The sequence below is a fragment of the Oratosquilla oratoria genome, chromosome 10 (assembly GCF_046742065.1).
Source record: "Oratosquilla oratoria isolate Oo_2021 chromosome 10, ASM4674206v1, whole genome shotgun sequence".
NCBI classification, from domain to species: Eukaryota; Metazoa; Arthropoda; class Malacostraca; order Stomatopoda; family Squillidae; genus Oratosquilla; species Oratosquilla oratoria.
Window position 1 is genome coordinate 9,972,820 of NC_134786.1, and position 15,000 is coordinate 9,987,819.

Genomic DNA, 15,000 nt, shown 5'->3' on the forward strand with positions numbered 1-15,000 from the left:
AGAGAGAGAGAGAGAGAGAGAGAGAGAGAGAGAGAGGTGACGCAACAACATGAGGTTGGTGACATGTCCGGCAGGAGGCTTTCTGTCCGGGGGCTCGATCGAGAGTTCTAACCACCCCTACCCACTCACCCACCGGATCTTCTCACCCCCCATCAGCTGAATGGAATCGTCCGGCGCCAGACAGAAAACGGGATGTGTGTTCAGTATGAACTAAACATACGTTGGGAAAAAATAATAAATAAATAAATAAATAAATAGATAAACACCACAGGAGACGCCTCACTGTGACCCTCCGCGTTCGAACTTGCAGGCCAAGTAGAGATAGAGAGATAGAGAGAGAGAATGAACGAGTGTGCGGAGATCGTCATGCAAGCTGGGCATTTGATGTCACGAGGCGAGGCGAGGCGAGGCGGTGTGAAAAATGAAGTCGAAATAAAAACTAATGTGAGGCAGAAATATGCAAAGCCCCCGGGGGGGGGAGGAGAAGGAGGAAGAGGAAGAGGAGGAGGAGGAGGAAGAGGAGGAGGAGGAGGAGGAGGAGGAGGAGGAGGAAGAAGAGGAGGCATTTCAAGGCTCCTCCTCCTCCTCCTCCTTCTGATGCGAGGCCGGGCGTGGGCGGCTCAGAGGGAGGAAGGAAGGAAGGTACGAGAGCGTGGGCGGGAATAAGAGTGTGGGCGGGGACGGGAGCGTGGGCGAGATTTCGAGCCCCGGGCGGCTTTTGCCGGTGGGGCGGAAAAGAGAGAAGAGAGGGAAGAGGAGATCAGGAGGAAGAGAAAACGGAGAAGAGAGAGGAGAGCAGAAAAAAAGAGATAAAGCGACAAAGAGAGAAGAGAGGAAAGAGGAGATAAGATAAAATGGAAAAGAAAGAGGGTGGAGAAAAATAGAAAAGAGGAGAAAGGAAGGGGAGAGAGGGAGGAGAAAAGAAAAGAAAAGAGGAGAAAGGAAAAGAGGGAAGAGGAAAGAGAGCAGAGTGGAGCAGTGGGTAAAGAAGAGAGATGGGGGGAAAAGAGAAGTGAGGAGAAAGAAGAGAAATTAGAGGAGAGGGGAAAGGGGAGGAGATAATAGAGTAGAGGAGTGGGTAAAGAAGGGACGAGAGGGAAGAAGAAAGAGGAGGAGAGAAAGAGGAGAAAAGAGAGGAGGGAAGAGAGGAGAGAAGAGGAGAGGGAAGAGAGGGGAGAAGAGAGGAGGGAAGAGAGGAGGGAATAGAGGAGAGAAGAGAGGAGGGAAGAGAAGAGAGAAGAGGAGGGAAGAGAGGAGAGAAGAGGAGAGGGAAGAGAGGAGAGAAGAGGAGAGGGAAGAGAGGAGAGAAGAGGAGAGGGAAGAGAGGAGGGAAGAGAGGAGGGAAGAGAGGAGAGAAGAAGAGAGGAGAGAAGAGGAGGGAAGAGGAGAGAAGAGGAGAGAAGAGGAGGGAAGAGGAGAGAAAAGGAGAGAAGAGGAGGGAAGAGGAGGGAAGAGGAGAGAAGAGGAGGGAAGAGAGTGGAGAAAAGGAGGGAAGAGAGGAGAGAAGGGGAGGGAAGAGATAAGAGAAGAGGAGAGAAGAGGAGGGAAGAGAGGACAGAGGAGGAGGGAAGAGAGTGGAGAAAAGGAGGGAAGAGAGGAGAGAAGGGGAGGGAAGAGATGAGAGAAGAGGAGAGAAGAGGAGGGAAGAGAGGACAGGGGAGGAGAGAAGAGAGGACAGAAGAGGAGGGAAGAGAGCGGGGAAGAGAAGAGAGGAGGGAAGAGAAGAGAGGAGGGAAGAGAAGAGAGGAGGGAAGAGAGGAGAGAAGGGAAGAGAGGAGAGGAGGGAAGAAAGGAGAGAAGAGGAGGAAAGAGAGGGAAGAGAGGAGAAGAGAGGGAAGAGAGGAGAGAAGAGGAGGGAGGAGAGGAGGGAGGAGAGGAGGGAAGAGAGGAGGGAGGAGAGGAGGGAAGAGAGGAGGGAGGAGAGGAGGGAGGAGAGGAGGGAGGAGAGGAGGGAAGAGAAGAGAGGAGGGAAGAGAGGAAAGAAGAGAAGGGAGGAGAGGAGGGAAGAAAGAGAGGAGGGAAGAGAGGAGGGAAGAGAAGAGAGGAGGGAAGAGAGGAAAGAAGAGAAGGGAGGAGAGGAGGGAAGAAAGAGAGGAAGGAAGAGAGGAGAGGAGGGAAGAGAGGAGGGAAGAAAGGAGAGAAGAGGAGGAAAGAGAGAGGAGGGAAGAGAGGCAAGAAGAGGAGAGGAGAGAGGAGAGAAGACGAGGGAAGAGAGGAGAGAAGAGGAGAGAAGAGGAGAGAAGAGGAGAGAAGAGGAGGGAAGAGAGGCGAGAAGAGGAGGGAAGAGAGGAGAGAAGAGAGGAGAGAAGAGGAGAGAAGAGGAGGGAAGAGAATGGAGAAGAAGAGGGAAGAGAGGAGAGAAGAGGAGGGAAGAGAATGGAGAAGAAGAGGGAAGAGAGGAGAGAAGAGGGGAAAAAGAGAAGAGGAGAGAAGAGAGAAATTGTGTGTGTGTGGGGGGGGGGTCCATAAACCCCCAGATGGGAAGTGTCATCCCTCGCCTGGCGCCCGGAGCCAACAGCCCCCCCCCACCCTACCTCCCCTTGTGTGGCGCCAAGCAATTCCAGCAGAACCGCCCCCACCCACCTCCGCCCCCAATGTGATAGACTTAGTAACAATTTAGTGAGAGACGAAACTATTGTTGGTTTTAAGAGGTGATTAGATAACTTTAAGGGTAGGGATGATAGATGGTGAAGGACATGGAAGTGCCTCGTGTAGGCCTTATGGTCTCTTGTAGTCTCCTTTATTCTTGGCCCATTTCACACTAGGCAACTAGTGACGGTCACTAGTTGCCTACCATTATTTTAAACTGAGCCTTTCACACTACGTCACTGCGGTTGCCCTGTTGCACAATAGGCTATGGCTGTTGCCCGCTCCGGTAACAAGTGACCGTCACTGGCAGTTGCCGTCAGCGACCGTCTCTTTTTCTTGACCAGCAAAGCCAACAGAAGCCCCTCCTCCATTGATGCCATTCTTTCGACTAATGAGATGATGAGAAAGGATTCCACAACTCGGTGACAGTCACTGGTTGCTTGCAGTTGCCCGAGACTTTCACACTGGGCAACTAGTGACCGCCACTAGTGACGGTCACTAGTTGCCTAGTGTGAAAGGGGCCTAACTCAGGGTTGCCAGGTTCTGAACACAATATTATCGTACAACTATTTAATAAACATCGAAAATTATCGTACAAATCGTGCGAAATACAAAAAAGTACGATAAAGAGGAACACTATCGTATATAGTAAAGAGGGTCAAATAATCGTAAAATGCACGATAATTATCGTACGATTGCCCCCAAGGTCCCCGTACCTGGCATTGTCCTTACTGCTTGGGATGAACTTGATGCACTCCCTCTTGGTGAACACCGACTCCAGCCACCGCGGCCCCGCCTGCGGGAAACAAAGAGAACAGGCACAAAGGTTAGAAGAACACAAAGAACAGGCACAAAGGTCAGGAGAACACAGAGAACAGTCACAATGGTTTAGAAGAACACAAAAGAGAACATTCACAATGGACATGGGGTGTTGGTCGGGAGGGTAATGTTGGTGTTGTTGTTGGTGTTAATGGAGATGGTGGTAGTGGTGGTGGAGGTGGTGGTAGTGGTGGTGGTGGTGTGGGTAGAGGTGGTGGTTGTGATGGTGGTGTTGATATTGGTGTTGTTGGTGATCTTAATGGTAGTGTTGGTAGAGGTGGTGGAAGTGGTGTTGTTGGTGGTATTGGTGCTAGTGGTGTTGATGGTGGTGTTGGTATTGGTAGTGTTAATTATATTGGCAGTGCTGTTGGTAGTGTTGGTAGTGCTGTTGGTAGTGTTGGTAGTGCTGTTGGTGGTGTTGATGTTGGTAGTGCTGTTGGTAGTGGTGTTGGTGGCTTTGTTATTACTTGTAATTATTATGACTATTGTCATTGCTATTGTCTATATCATTATTATTGTCAATCAAAATTAATGTGACTCGTATTAATTAATAACGACAATCATTATCATTGTTATTATTACTTTTATTATAATTGTTACTATTAATATTAGGAAGAGCATACGGACATGAGACCTTTTGGACCATAACAAGGTCAGGTGCTAAGAACAAACAATTAAACGAAGAAATTGATAAACAAGCGAATCAAAAAATTGGTACGCATTGCAGCATGTTGCTTGGGTGTTTATCTAAACGAATCTTAAAACTTAGAACCGAACGACATTGTACTGCCTCTGCAGGAAGTTTATTCCATTCATTGACTACACGGCTGGCGAAGTTGTTTCTACCCACTTCCAAATCTACGTTCTGGTGACTTGAGACCATTATTTCTCGTCTTATTCGTATTCACTGTGAAAATGTCATAATTCTTTATGTTGTCAATTTCCTTTAAATTTTTGCATCAAGTCACCCCTGAGTCTACGCTTTTTTAAGGAAAATAAGTGAATTATTTTAGGCTGTTTTTGTATGATTTGTTTCAGATATTTTCATTTTGTGGCTCGCCGTTGTAACTTTTTAATCTGTCATTGTCTTTAATGAGATTGGGCGACCATACAAAGACAGCATATTCCAAATGTGGTCAAATTATACTTGATTAATGACAGAGAGACTTCTGAAATCAAAAGACCAGTCAAGTCTTGGGACGTGGCCCTGGGGACATCCAATCAGATCATTGGGGGGAAAAGAATTTAATCAATTTTGTTGACATTTAGATTGAATATAGTTTTTACGTTTCGTCTGTGTTTACAGGTTCAAAATTTCTTCCTTTCTCGTAGTATTTCTCATGACTAGGGGGCTAAAATTGGCCATTGTCTTTGTGGCAAACCTAATTATGGCAGACAGATAGGGAATTTTTTACAAAGGATTACAAAGGCGGAGCATGCCGACAGGAGTCCTTTTGGTCCATGACTTGATCGGATGCGAGAAAATTTAATAACGATAAATAAATAAATGAATAAAAAATATAATAATATAGATAATAAATAAAACCACCAACCACTATTGTGTATTTTGTATAATTTATCTTTATTTTGTTGAAAAACATAATTGGGTGTGTAACAAAGGTAGCGACCAGTCCTATGTGGCTGATTGCGTTCCTTCCTACGGTACTAATACTAGAAAATCGGTGCTAGTGCTTGAATATTTGGGTCACACAATCTAGGAGTTAGCCACGTGCATCAACAGACCTCTTAGGACGCAGGTTATCATTATAAAAACAATCTAGAAACGTATAGCGAAGGAAGTAACAGACATAATACTTGTATACACCAAAAATCTAGTCACATACGATAATAAACAAAGTTTTAATATGCGTGAGAAAAAAAAGGGCGTGGCTTCCAAGGACTGCTAAAATAGGAACAAGAATGAACACGTGTAAAGGATACAAAGGATGGTGGGGAGAATCTATTGGAAAAGACGAGAAAGGGAGAATTTTTGTGGATCCAAAGAGGGATTGCACGAAACCGCAAAATAAATACATAATAATGAAATAAATAAATAAAAAGGCATGTGTAACAATAAAACCATGAGGTGGTTACCTCAGACCAATGTAGCATCGCGAATAACAATAATAATAATATCAACAAATTTATAAATGGTAGTAAACCAGTCAAAAAACATATACGTATCAATTGAAATAACAGAGAGAGAGAGAGAGAGAGAGAGAGAGAGAGAGAGAGAGAGAGAGAGAGAGAGAGAGAGAGAGAGAGAGAGAGAGAGAGAGAGAGAGACCTAATCCGCCAGCTGATCATCCATACAGGTGCCAACTCGCAAATTAAAATGCCAATTCTCTTCAGGTGGAGGCTGGTGGACACAGTTCTCATACAAAGGGACAGGAAGGGGGATATGCAGATCAGTGTACTTAGCAAATATAGGTGAAACACGCGCGCACACCTCGTAGCGATGTGGTTAGAGTTCTCGCCTGCAACTACGGCGGTCTGGGTTCGACTCCCGCCCAGGACTCAAATAATTTCAGTATCGCTGCGCTGCGGGATGATACTTCAACTCTCGTGGGAGGGGAGCTGGGTGTGTGTGTGCGTGTAAGGTCACAGTATTACCCATAGATCGGTCATACGAGCTCTGAGCTCTCATCCGAGGTTAATAACTGTCGATCGCGAGTCCAACATGTGACCCAAAGACCATGGTGAATCACACATACACAATCACATCACATATTACGCGCATACACACAAAAAGTAAACTATTTGAAGTCCGCAAAGGCCTCTTTTGAGTTGCCATAGAACACCAAAACACCCTTTAAAAAATTCTTGAGGTACTTTATACTTCGTTATTCTTTGACATTTTTTTTTGCTCCTGGTACTGCGGACTCCACCCCTCTCCATCCGAATCCACCTATGTGGGTGGGTGGCACTCGTCTGTGTATTCTGTTTGTTGACCGAAAATATCTCGGTTTGCTCTCTAAGGGGGGATTTACACGGTCTAACGGTTCATCGAACGCGGTTCGACAGACACGTGTTTAAAGTGATGTGTGAACGGGGTATTTGGTTGTCGAACACCCGTTAGAGCATGTAAACCCCCTCTAAGCAGTCTAACAACACTGACCATGAAATGTCTTCACCCAACCGAATCCACTCCGACGACAACCAATACATGATACACAAAAGAGGGGAGCGAGCAATAATTACTAAAGTTACCCCTACTGAATGGAAAAAATATTCGTATAAGTTTGATAAAACATATTTCGTTTTTTATTTTTATCATATTTAATTTGTTAATGACTATAATAATTTTTTATATTTTGTGTTTATAATAAAATTATTATAAATTAAGTTTATAAACATGTTTATTCAAATTTGTACAATCCTTTTGATACTAACGCGATGCTAAAGAAACTATTTTATAAGATGATAAAACGTCTTTAGAATACATCATGTGTGGTAGATGTGCTCGAAGAATATTTTTGAATATAGGACACAACTGGCCTATTGACATTCCTATCAGAGAGTAAAGAGAAGTCTTGGTTGAAAGGGTTGATAACAAATGTAAGTGAGCATTGGCATGCGTGTAGTGAAGTGGAGGGTTTCTTCATGATTAATATAGATGATGACGGTGAAACTGTGAAGGGAGACGGGTTCTTTGTAAGTGCATGGTGGGCCTGGTAGCGAGAAGAGTGTAAAGGAAAGTGAGGAGTTTTGGAAAGATTTAAATGAGTGCGTAACAGGTCTACGGAGAAATGTCAATGTAGTGCTATTGGGATATCACTCTCTCTCTCTCCAAATCCACCACTGTGGATAGCACTTGTATGTGGAACGAAAATATCTCAGTTTACTATTCTGGGTATCTTGGCTTGGTTGTGGCCTGAGTGTATTCACCTGGATGAAGACATTTCATGGCCAGTGTTGTTAGACTGCTTACAGAGCAATCCGAGATATTTTCCTTCAACAGAATACACAGACGAGTGCCACCCACATAGGTGGATTCGGGTGGGGAGGGGAGTCAGCAACAGCAGCAAATAATAATATCAATAATAACAACAACAAAAACAATAATAATTATAATAACAATAATAACAACAACAACAATAATAATGTGTATACACTGACGAATGTGGATAGGAGGTAAAGTGAACACGGGCTGAGGAAAATACTTTTATTCCTGACTAGTTTCGCCTGAGTGGCTTCGTCAGAGGAACATAGTTTGAAGTCAAGTTGGTCAATATATATGTCAAAAGAAGGAACGTGGCCAAGTGTCAGCCCGTGTTCCCTTTACCTATCCACAATAATAATAATAATGATGATAATAATAATAATAATTAATAATAATAACAATAATTAATAATAATAATAACAATAATAATACCCTCATTGCAGAGGTCGAGAAACCGGCCTTGTGGCAGAGGGCAGTAATACAGTGACACTTTTTTCAGCATTTGATCAAACACTTCAATGAGAATTATTGGAATGATATTCAGCACATTTCCCACACCTCCATACTCCTTCAATGAAACTCCCATTTCTCCTCCACTCCTACCTCCATCCTTCACCATCTCCCACACACTGACTAGAAACTTTTACTCCTTTTTTCAGCCTGCGTTCTTTGTTTTTTCATGCATTCCTTCTTCAGCTTTTAACTTGGATATTCCTTCTCTGTGTTTCAGCTTACCATTCACGAATCTGAAGAAAAAAACTAAGTTTATCTTTACATTTATCGACTACCACCCTTTATAATTTCTTTCTATTTTCTAATTCTTGTACAGTCGTTTCTGAGTCTCTTGTATCCTTCTATTGTCCTCTATGTTCTTTTTCCCTCCACCTCTCCTTTACCTCGCTTTGTATTTTGCTTTGCTGTCGCGCATCTTTTATTAAACAGTTTTTTTTTCTTTTTTTTTTTTCGTGTTTCTCTTCCACGCGTCCCGTGCGATATAAAAGTTCAGGAAGATTTTCCATGTCTTCTTTGTTTCTTCTATCTTGCTTAGTTCCCTTCAGTCCGCTTCTTCACAGTATTTTCTTAAATTTCCATATTTGTATATTCCCTTTTCTCTAAGATTCTTCTTGCATTTCTCTCTTCCCTACCCCAAAAATAAATTTGGGGATTATATGATTACTTTTTTCCATCGGGTATCGGTAATTCAGTGTGTGTGTGTGTGTGTGTGTGTGTGTGTGTGTGTGTGTGTGTGTGTGTGTGTGTGTGTGTGTGTGTGTGTGTGTGTGTGTGTGTGTGTGTGTGTGTGTGTGTGTGTGTGTGTGTGTGTGTGTGTGTGTGTGTGTGTGTGTGTGTGTTTGTGATTCACCATGGTCTTTGAATCACGTGTTGGACTCGTGATCGACAGTTATTACGCTCCCGGATGAGAGTTCAGAGCTCATATATGACCGATCTATGGGTAAAGTTTGATCTTACACGCACACAAACACCCAACTCCCCACCCAAGAGTTGGAGTAACGACTCGCAGCGTAGCGAAACTACCTTTTCTCCTGCCCTGGGCGGGATTCGAACTCTGTCCGCTGTACCAGCAGTTGCGAACGCTACCACTGCGCCGTCAAGTCGTATGTGTGTGTGCGTGTATGAATGTTCACAGATTGCGATATACCGGTCACAAATATCATGGGCCAGACATACAAAACTGACGGGCTTATGATTTGTTGTGCAATATTGGTAGCCCATTTTTCGAACGTCTCTTCTGGAAATTACTGTTGTATTTACCAACACTTTTTACGGTGTGGTTCCAGCAGTATCCTTCTTTGATGTTTGGCAGTTCCTTTGAGGTGGAGAGGGTACCTTACGACCTCCGCAGTGAGTGAAAAGAAGTTGCAAACTTGGGATTCCAGCAGTTAATGATAAACCCTAGTCGTCATAATTTGCTTATTTAATTATTTCTATTCATGTAGTGGTCGTTTGTTTATTCTATTTTATTTCCTATTATTGATCTGGATCCGGATCCTTTGCTCAATATTGGGTCGTGTGAGGATTGAAGGTGGTAAGCTAATGCAATTCCTGAACTATGTGAGAGGCCGAGCACATGCAGCGTCCATAGATAAGGGGGAGTCAATTAAACGCACGGTTACCGAGCCGCAGTATTATATCAAGCAGCTCTTACATAATGAATATCTATTCAGAGTTATAGTGTGGCAGTTTGGCGCCGATTGTGGCAGTTTGGCGACGACTGTGGCAGTTTAGCGCCGATTGTGGCAGTTTGGCGACGACTGTGGCAGTTTGGTGCCGATTGTGGCAGTTTGGCGACGACTGTGGCAGTTTGGTGCCGATTGTGGCAGTTTGGCGACGACTGTGGCAGTTTGGCGACGACTGTGGCAGTTTGGCGCCGACTGTGACAGTTTGGCGCCGAGTGTGGCAGTTTGGCGCCGATTGTGGCAATTTGCCGACGACTGTGGCAGTTTGGCGCCGATTGTGGCAATTTGCCGACGACTGTGGCAGTTTGGCGCCGACTGTGGCAACTTGGTGCCGATAGTGGCAGTTTGGCGCCATACACACTGGAAAAATCGACAGGGAATTCATGTTGATACTGACAGAGTTGGAAATGAAAACGTTGGCAATATTAGTATTGTCGTTGTGCCCTGTGAGGGCACAAGGAAAAAAAAAAAATTAGCGGTCAGAAGAGGCTCAATTCACTCCCTATCTGAAGCAGGAGCTGGTGGATGTTGCCACAGAAGATAAACATTTCAGACAGTGGAGGACCGTAATTGCCAGATGCTGGACATTATAAAGAATGCATCATCATCAATAATAATAATAATAATAATAATAATAATAATAATATAATAATAATAATATAATGATAATTATAAATAATAATAATGACAATGAATAATAATCATAATAATAATATTATTATTAATAATAATAATAATAATAATAATAATAATACATACATATACCAAGGCTTTTCCCCCTTACCAGGGAGGTAGCCAAAAAGGAAAAGGCATAAAATCATTCCCACCCATTCCATCCCTGAATACACTCCACACCCCTCCACCCTCCCTCTTATCTTAGCACCTCCTGGATGACGGGTCATCCCTGCACCTTGTCCACTGCCCTGGGTCAGAAGCAGTGTCGCAAGACACAGGACATCCACAACAAGGCCGCTTAATTAAAATGGGCGACCCCCCCCCTCTCCGTCCCCCCATGCATAAAAGGAGAAGACGGGGAGAAATCCCTTCGGGCTGCGTCAATTTTGCTCACACATACTACCTCACCCCCATCCCCCCGCCCATTCCACCTCATGCATCACAACATCATCCATATACAACCATTCTCCATTCACCCCTGTCTTCTGTCCTCTCCCGTCCTTCCTCATCAGACATTCCCCTCTTCCCCAAAGCCCCCTTCACCCCATCCATCCACCTCATCCTAGCACGTCCCCTCATGTTAACTCCCTCCACATTTGCCTTCCATACCTCTTTTACTAGTCTTTCTTCACTCATTCTTTCCATGTGTCCAAACCATCCTAATACTCTTTCATCAACCCTATCTCCCAATTCCCTTTCCACCCGTTCTCCTCCTCACTTCCTCATTTCTCACTCTATCTAGCCTAGTAACCCCCATCATACTTCTCAGACACCTCATCTCAAACACATTCAAACTCCTTCTCTCTTCCTCTCTTGTGTTCCATGTTTCTGCCCCATACAGTGCTGTTGGTACAATCACTCCTTCATACAGTCTCCTCTTAGCATCCATTCCCAAATGTCTATTCCTCATTACACTTTTTATTCCACCAAGGCATTTACTCGCTTCTCTCAATCTACATTCTACCTCCACCTCCACTCCACCTTTTCCTGCCACATTTGCACCCAAATATCTAAAACTATCCACTTCCTCCAGTCGCTCTCCCTTAATGCTCACTACCAGTCTGCTGCCACTTTCATCCCTTGAACATCTAATCACCTTACTTTTACCCACATTTATCTTCAGCTTTCTTCTATCACACACTCTCCCAAACTCTGTCATCAACTTCGTCAATCCCTCCTCCGATCCCGCCACAAGCGGAGCATACGTCAGTGAGCGCCATGCTTCACTCACACACCGCCAGCCAGTCCCCAGGGTCCCTCCGAGCAAGCCCCCATGCAGACATCCTTCGACATATGACGTCAGCAGCCTACACGACAAAACGCTCACGAGGTTGGCAGCGGACGCTAGATGGTGCCAACGGTCGACGTGTAGTATTGATATCAAACAACACATCACTGGGATCTATTAACCACACAACTACCACCACCTACCACCACTACCACCACCTCTCACCACCTCCCACCACTACCACCACCATCTCCTACCACTACCACCACCACCTCCTACCACTACCACCACCTCCCACCACTACCACCACCATCTCCCACCACTACCACCACCATCTCCCACCACTACCACCACCATCTCCCACCACTACCACCACCATCTCCCACCACTACCACCACCTCCCACCACTACCACCACCATCTCCCACCACTACCAGCACCTTCCACCACTACCACCACCACCTCTCACCACCTCCCACCACTCCCACCACCTCCCACAACTACCATCTTCCACCACTACCACCACCACTACCACCTCCTACCACTACCACCACCATCTCCCACCATTACCACCACCACCTCCCACCACTACCACCTCCCACCACTACCACCACCTCCTACCACTACCACCACCTCTCACCACCTCCCACCACTACCAGTACCACCTCCCACCACTACCACCACCACCTCCCATCACTAACACCACCTCCCACCACTACCACCACCTCCTACCACTACCACCACCTCTCACCACCTCCCACCACTACCAGTACCACCTCCCACCACTACCACCACCACCTCCCATCACTACCACCACCTCCCACCACTACCACCACCACCTCCCACCACTACCACCACCACCTCTCACCACCTCCCACCACTACCACCACCACCTCTCACCACCTCCCACCACTACCACCACCTCCAACCACTACCACCACCTCCCACCACTACCACCACCACCTCCCACCACTACCACCAGCACCTCCCACCACTAACACCTCCCACCACCGCCCACCACCATCACCTCCCACCACTTCCTCCCACCACTACCACCACCACCTCCTACCACTACCACCACCTCCCACCACTACCAAAAAGGAAATAGGAAAGACATGGCTTGGCAACGAATGGAATCGACTAAGTAACCATGTAGTAGTGAGCGCTGAAACTATCGGTTGTTTTAAGAAAAGGTTAGACAATTTTATGGATGGGGGATAACAGGTGGTCATGGGCATGGAACTGCCTAGTGTAGGCCTTAGGGTCTCTTGCAGATACTGGACACTATATTATTGTGGCTGCTATTCCCTTGCAGACAAAAGGGGGCGACAGACTTTTGGTGAAGACTGTATGCCACGATCGGCCCGATGCAAGGGGACACGGGCAACGGCAAAGAGGGGAGAAAGGAGAGGAGCAAAAATCAAGTTTGGAGGATGAGAGGGGGAAGCAGAGGGGAGAGGGGAGAGGGGAGAGGAAAGAGGGAGGAGGAGAGGGGAGAGGAGAGAGAGGGGAGTGGGCAGAGTGAAGAGAAGAGAGGGGAGAGGGGAGAGGAGAGAGGAGAGAGGAGAGAGGAGAGAGGGGAGAGGAGAGAGAGAAGAGGAGAGGAGAGTGGGGAGAGAAGAGAAGAGAGAGGGGAGTGGGCAGAGTGAAGAGGAGAGAGGGAAGAGGGGGAGAGGGGGAGAGGGGCTATGGGTTAAAAGCAGAAGAGAGGAGGAATTAGAGAGTAAAGAGAGGCGCGGGGAGGACGGGAAAACATGAAGAGATAATTAAACGGAGAATAAACAAGAGGGGAGAAAAAGAGAGAGAATTTGATAAGAGGAGGAGGAGGAGGAGGAGGACGACGAGGAGATGGAGGAGGAGGAGGAGAATCAGAAGTAGAAAGACAAGGAGGGTGAGGAGAAGGAAGAGGAGGAGGAGGAGGAGGACGAGAGGCAGGAAGACGAGGTGAAGGGGGAGGAGGAGAAGCTGGAGGAGGAAAAGGAGGAAGAGGAGGAGAAGTTGGAGGAGGATGAAGAGGAGCAGGAAAAGGAGGAGGAAAAAGAGAAGGAGGCGGAATAGGAGGAAGAGGAGGAGAAGCTGGAGGAGGACGAGGAGGCAAAGGAGAAGGAAAAGGAGGAAGAGGAGGAGGAGGAGTAGGAGGAGGAGGAGGAGGAGTAGGAGGAGGAGTAGGAGGAGGAGTAGGAGGAGGAGGAGGAGTAGGAGGAGGAGGAGAAGCAGGAGGAGGACGAGGAGGCAAAGGAGAAGGAAAAGGAGGAAGAGGAGAAAAAGGAGGAGGAGGAGGAAAAGAGGAGGAGGAAAAGGAGGAGGACAAGAAGGAGGAAGAGAAGGGAAGGGGGAAGAGTAGGACATGGATGAGAAGCAGGAGTAGAAGCAGGAGGAGGAAGAGGAGGAAGAGGAGGAAGAGCAAGAGGAGCAAGAGGAGGAAGAGGAGGAAGAGGAGGAGGAAGGACAGCAGGCAATGTCTTGGCCAACGCACGAATGGAGGCGTGGGAGGGCACTGCCCTAATTTCTCTCTCTGTCTCTCTCTCTCTCTTTTCTTCTCTCCTCTCTCTTTCCCCTCTGTCTCCTCTCTCCTTCCTTCCCAAACCTCACTTTCCCCTCTGTCTCCTCCTTTTTTGTTATTCTCTCTCTCTCTCTCTCTCTCCCCTTTCCCTTTCTCTCTCTCTTTTCTTTCTTCCCCCCCTCTCTCTCTCTCTCTCTCTCTCTCTCTCTCTCTCTCTCTCTCTCTCTCTCTCTCTCTCTCCCCTTTCCCTTTCTCTCTCTCTCGTTTTCTTTCTCTCCCTTTCTCTCTCTCTCTCTCTCTGTCCCCTCCCCCCTCTCTGCCTTTCCCCTCAAGTACACTGATCACGGGAGCGACCATCGAGAAGCCCAATCAGGGGCTACCCTTCTGAAACGAACCCAAATCTCCGAGCGAAGCTGAAACTGAAGCCGTGTGTTCAGCAACAAGCCCCTGTACCCCCACCCCAACCCTCTTTTGCAGGATAGATGGGAATGACAGGTGGTCATGGACATGGAACTGCCTGGTGTAGGCCTTAGGGTCTCTTGCAGTCTCCTTCATTCTTATGTTTTTATGTTCTCCCTCCCTGCCCTCCCCCCCTCTCTCTCTAGGGATGGCAAGTGGTCATGGACATGGAACTGCCTAGTGTAGGCTTTATGGTCTCTTGCAGTCTCCTTCATTCTTATGTTCTTATAAAGGCCAAGGACTACATGGGAGTTCCCGAGCCTCGTTAATTCAATCAAGTAATTACTATTCGTCACTGACGCTAACGACGGCGACAAACGACAACGACGATTAACCTTTTCACAATTCGTGTACATTTGTTATGGCTGGCACCACGTGATCTTAACCGGTTGAAGAAGAAGGAGGATAAGAAGAAGCAAGAAGAAGAAGAAAAAGAAAAGGTGAAGAAAAAGAAGAAACAACAACAAGAAAAAGAAGAAGAAGAAACAACAACAACAAGAAAAAGAAGAAGAAGAAGAACAAAAAGAAAAGGAGAAGAAACAAAAAGAAGAAAAAAAAGGAGAAGAAAAAGAAGAAAAGAAGAAAAG

The 15,000-nt window shown here is 46.3% G+C and overlaps 1 protein-coding gene across 13 annotated transcripts in view; it reads right to left on the bottom strand.

Moving 5' to 3' along the window:
• The window catches only part of Trpm (transient receptor potential cation channel, subfamily M), a 320,107-nt gene that overhangs the window by 145,769 nt on the left and 159,338 nt on the right, over positions 1-15,000 (bottom strand). For all 13 annotated transcript variants that reach the window (XM_076191463.1, XM_076191469.1, XM_076191459.1 and 10 more), the window contains one exon: positions 3,306-3,385. In XM_076191463.1, coding sequence (XP_076047578.1) covers positions 3,306-3,385 — 80 coding nt within the window. The remainder of the gene's footprint in view (positions 1-3,305; positions 3,386-15,000) is intronic.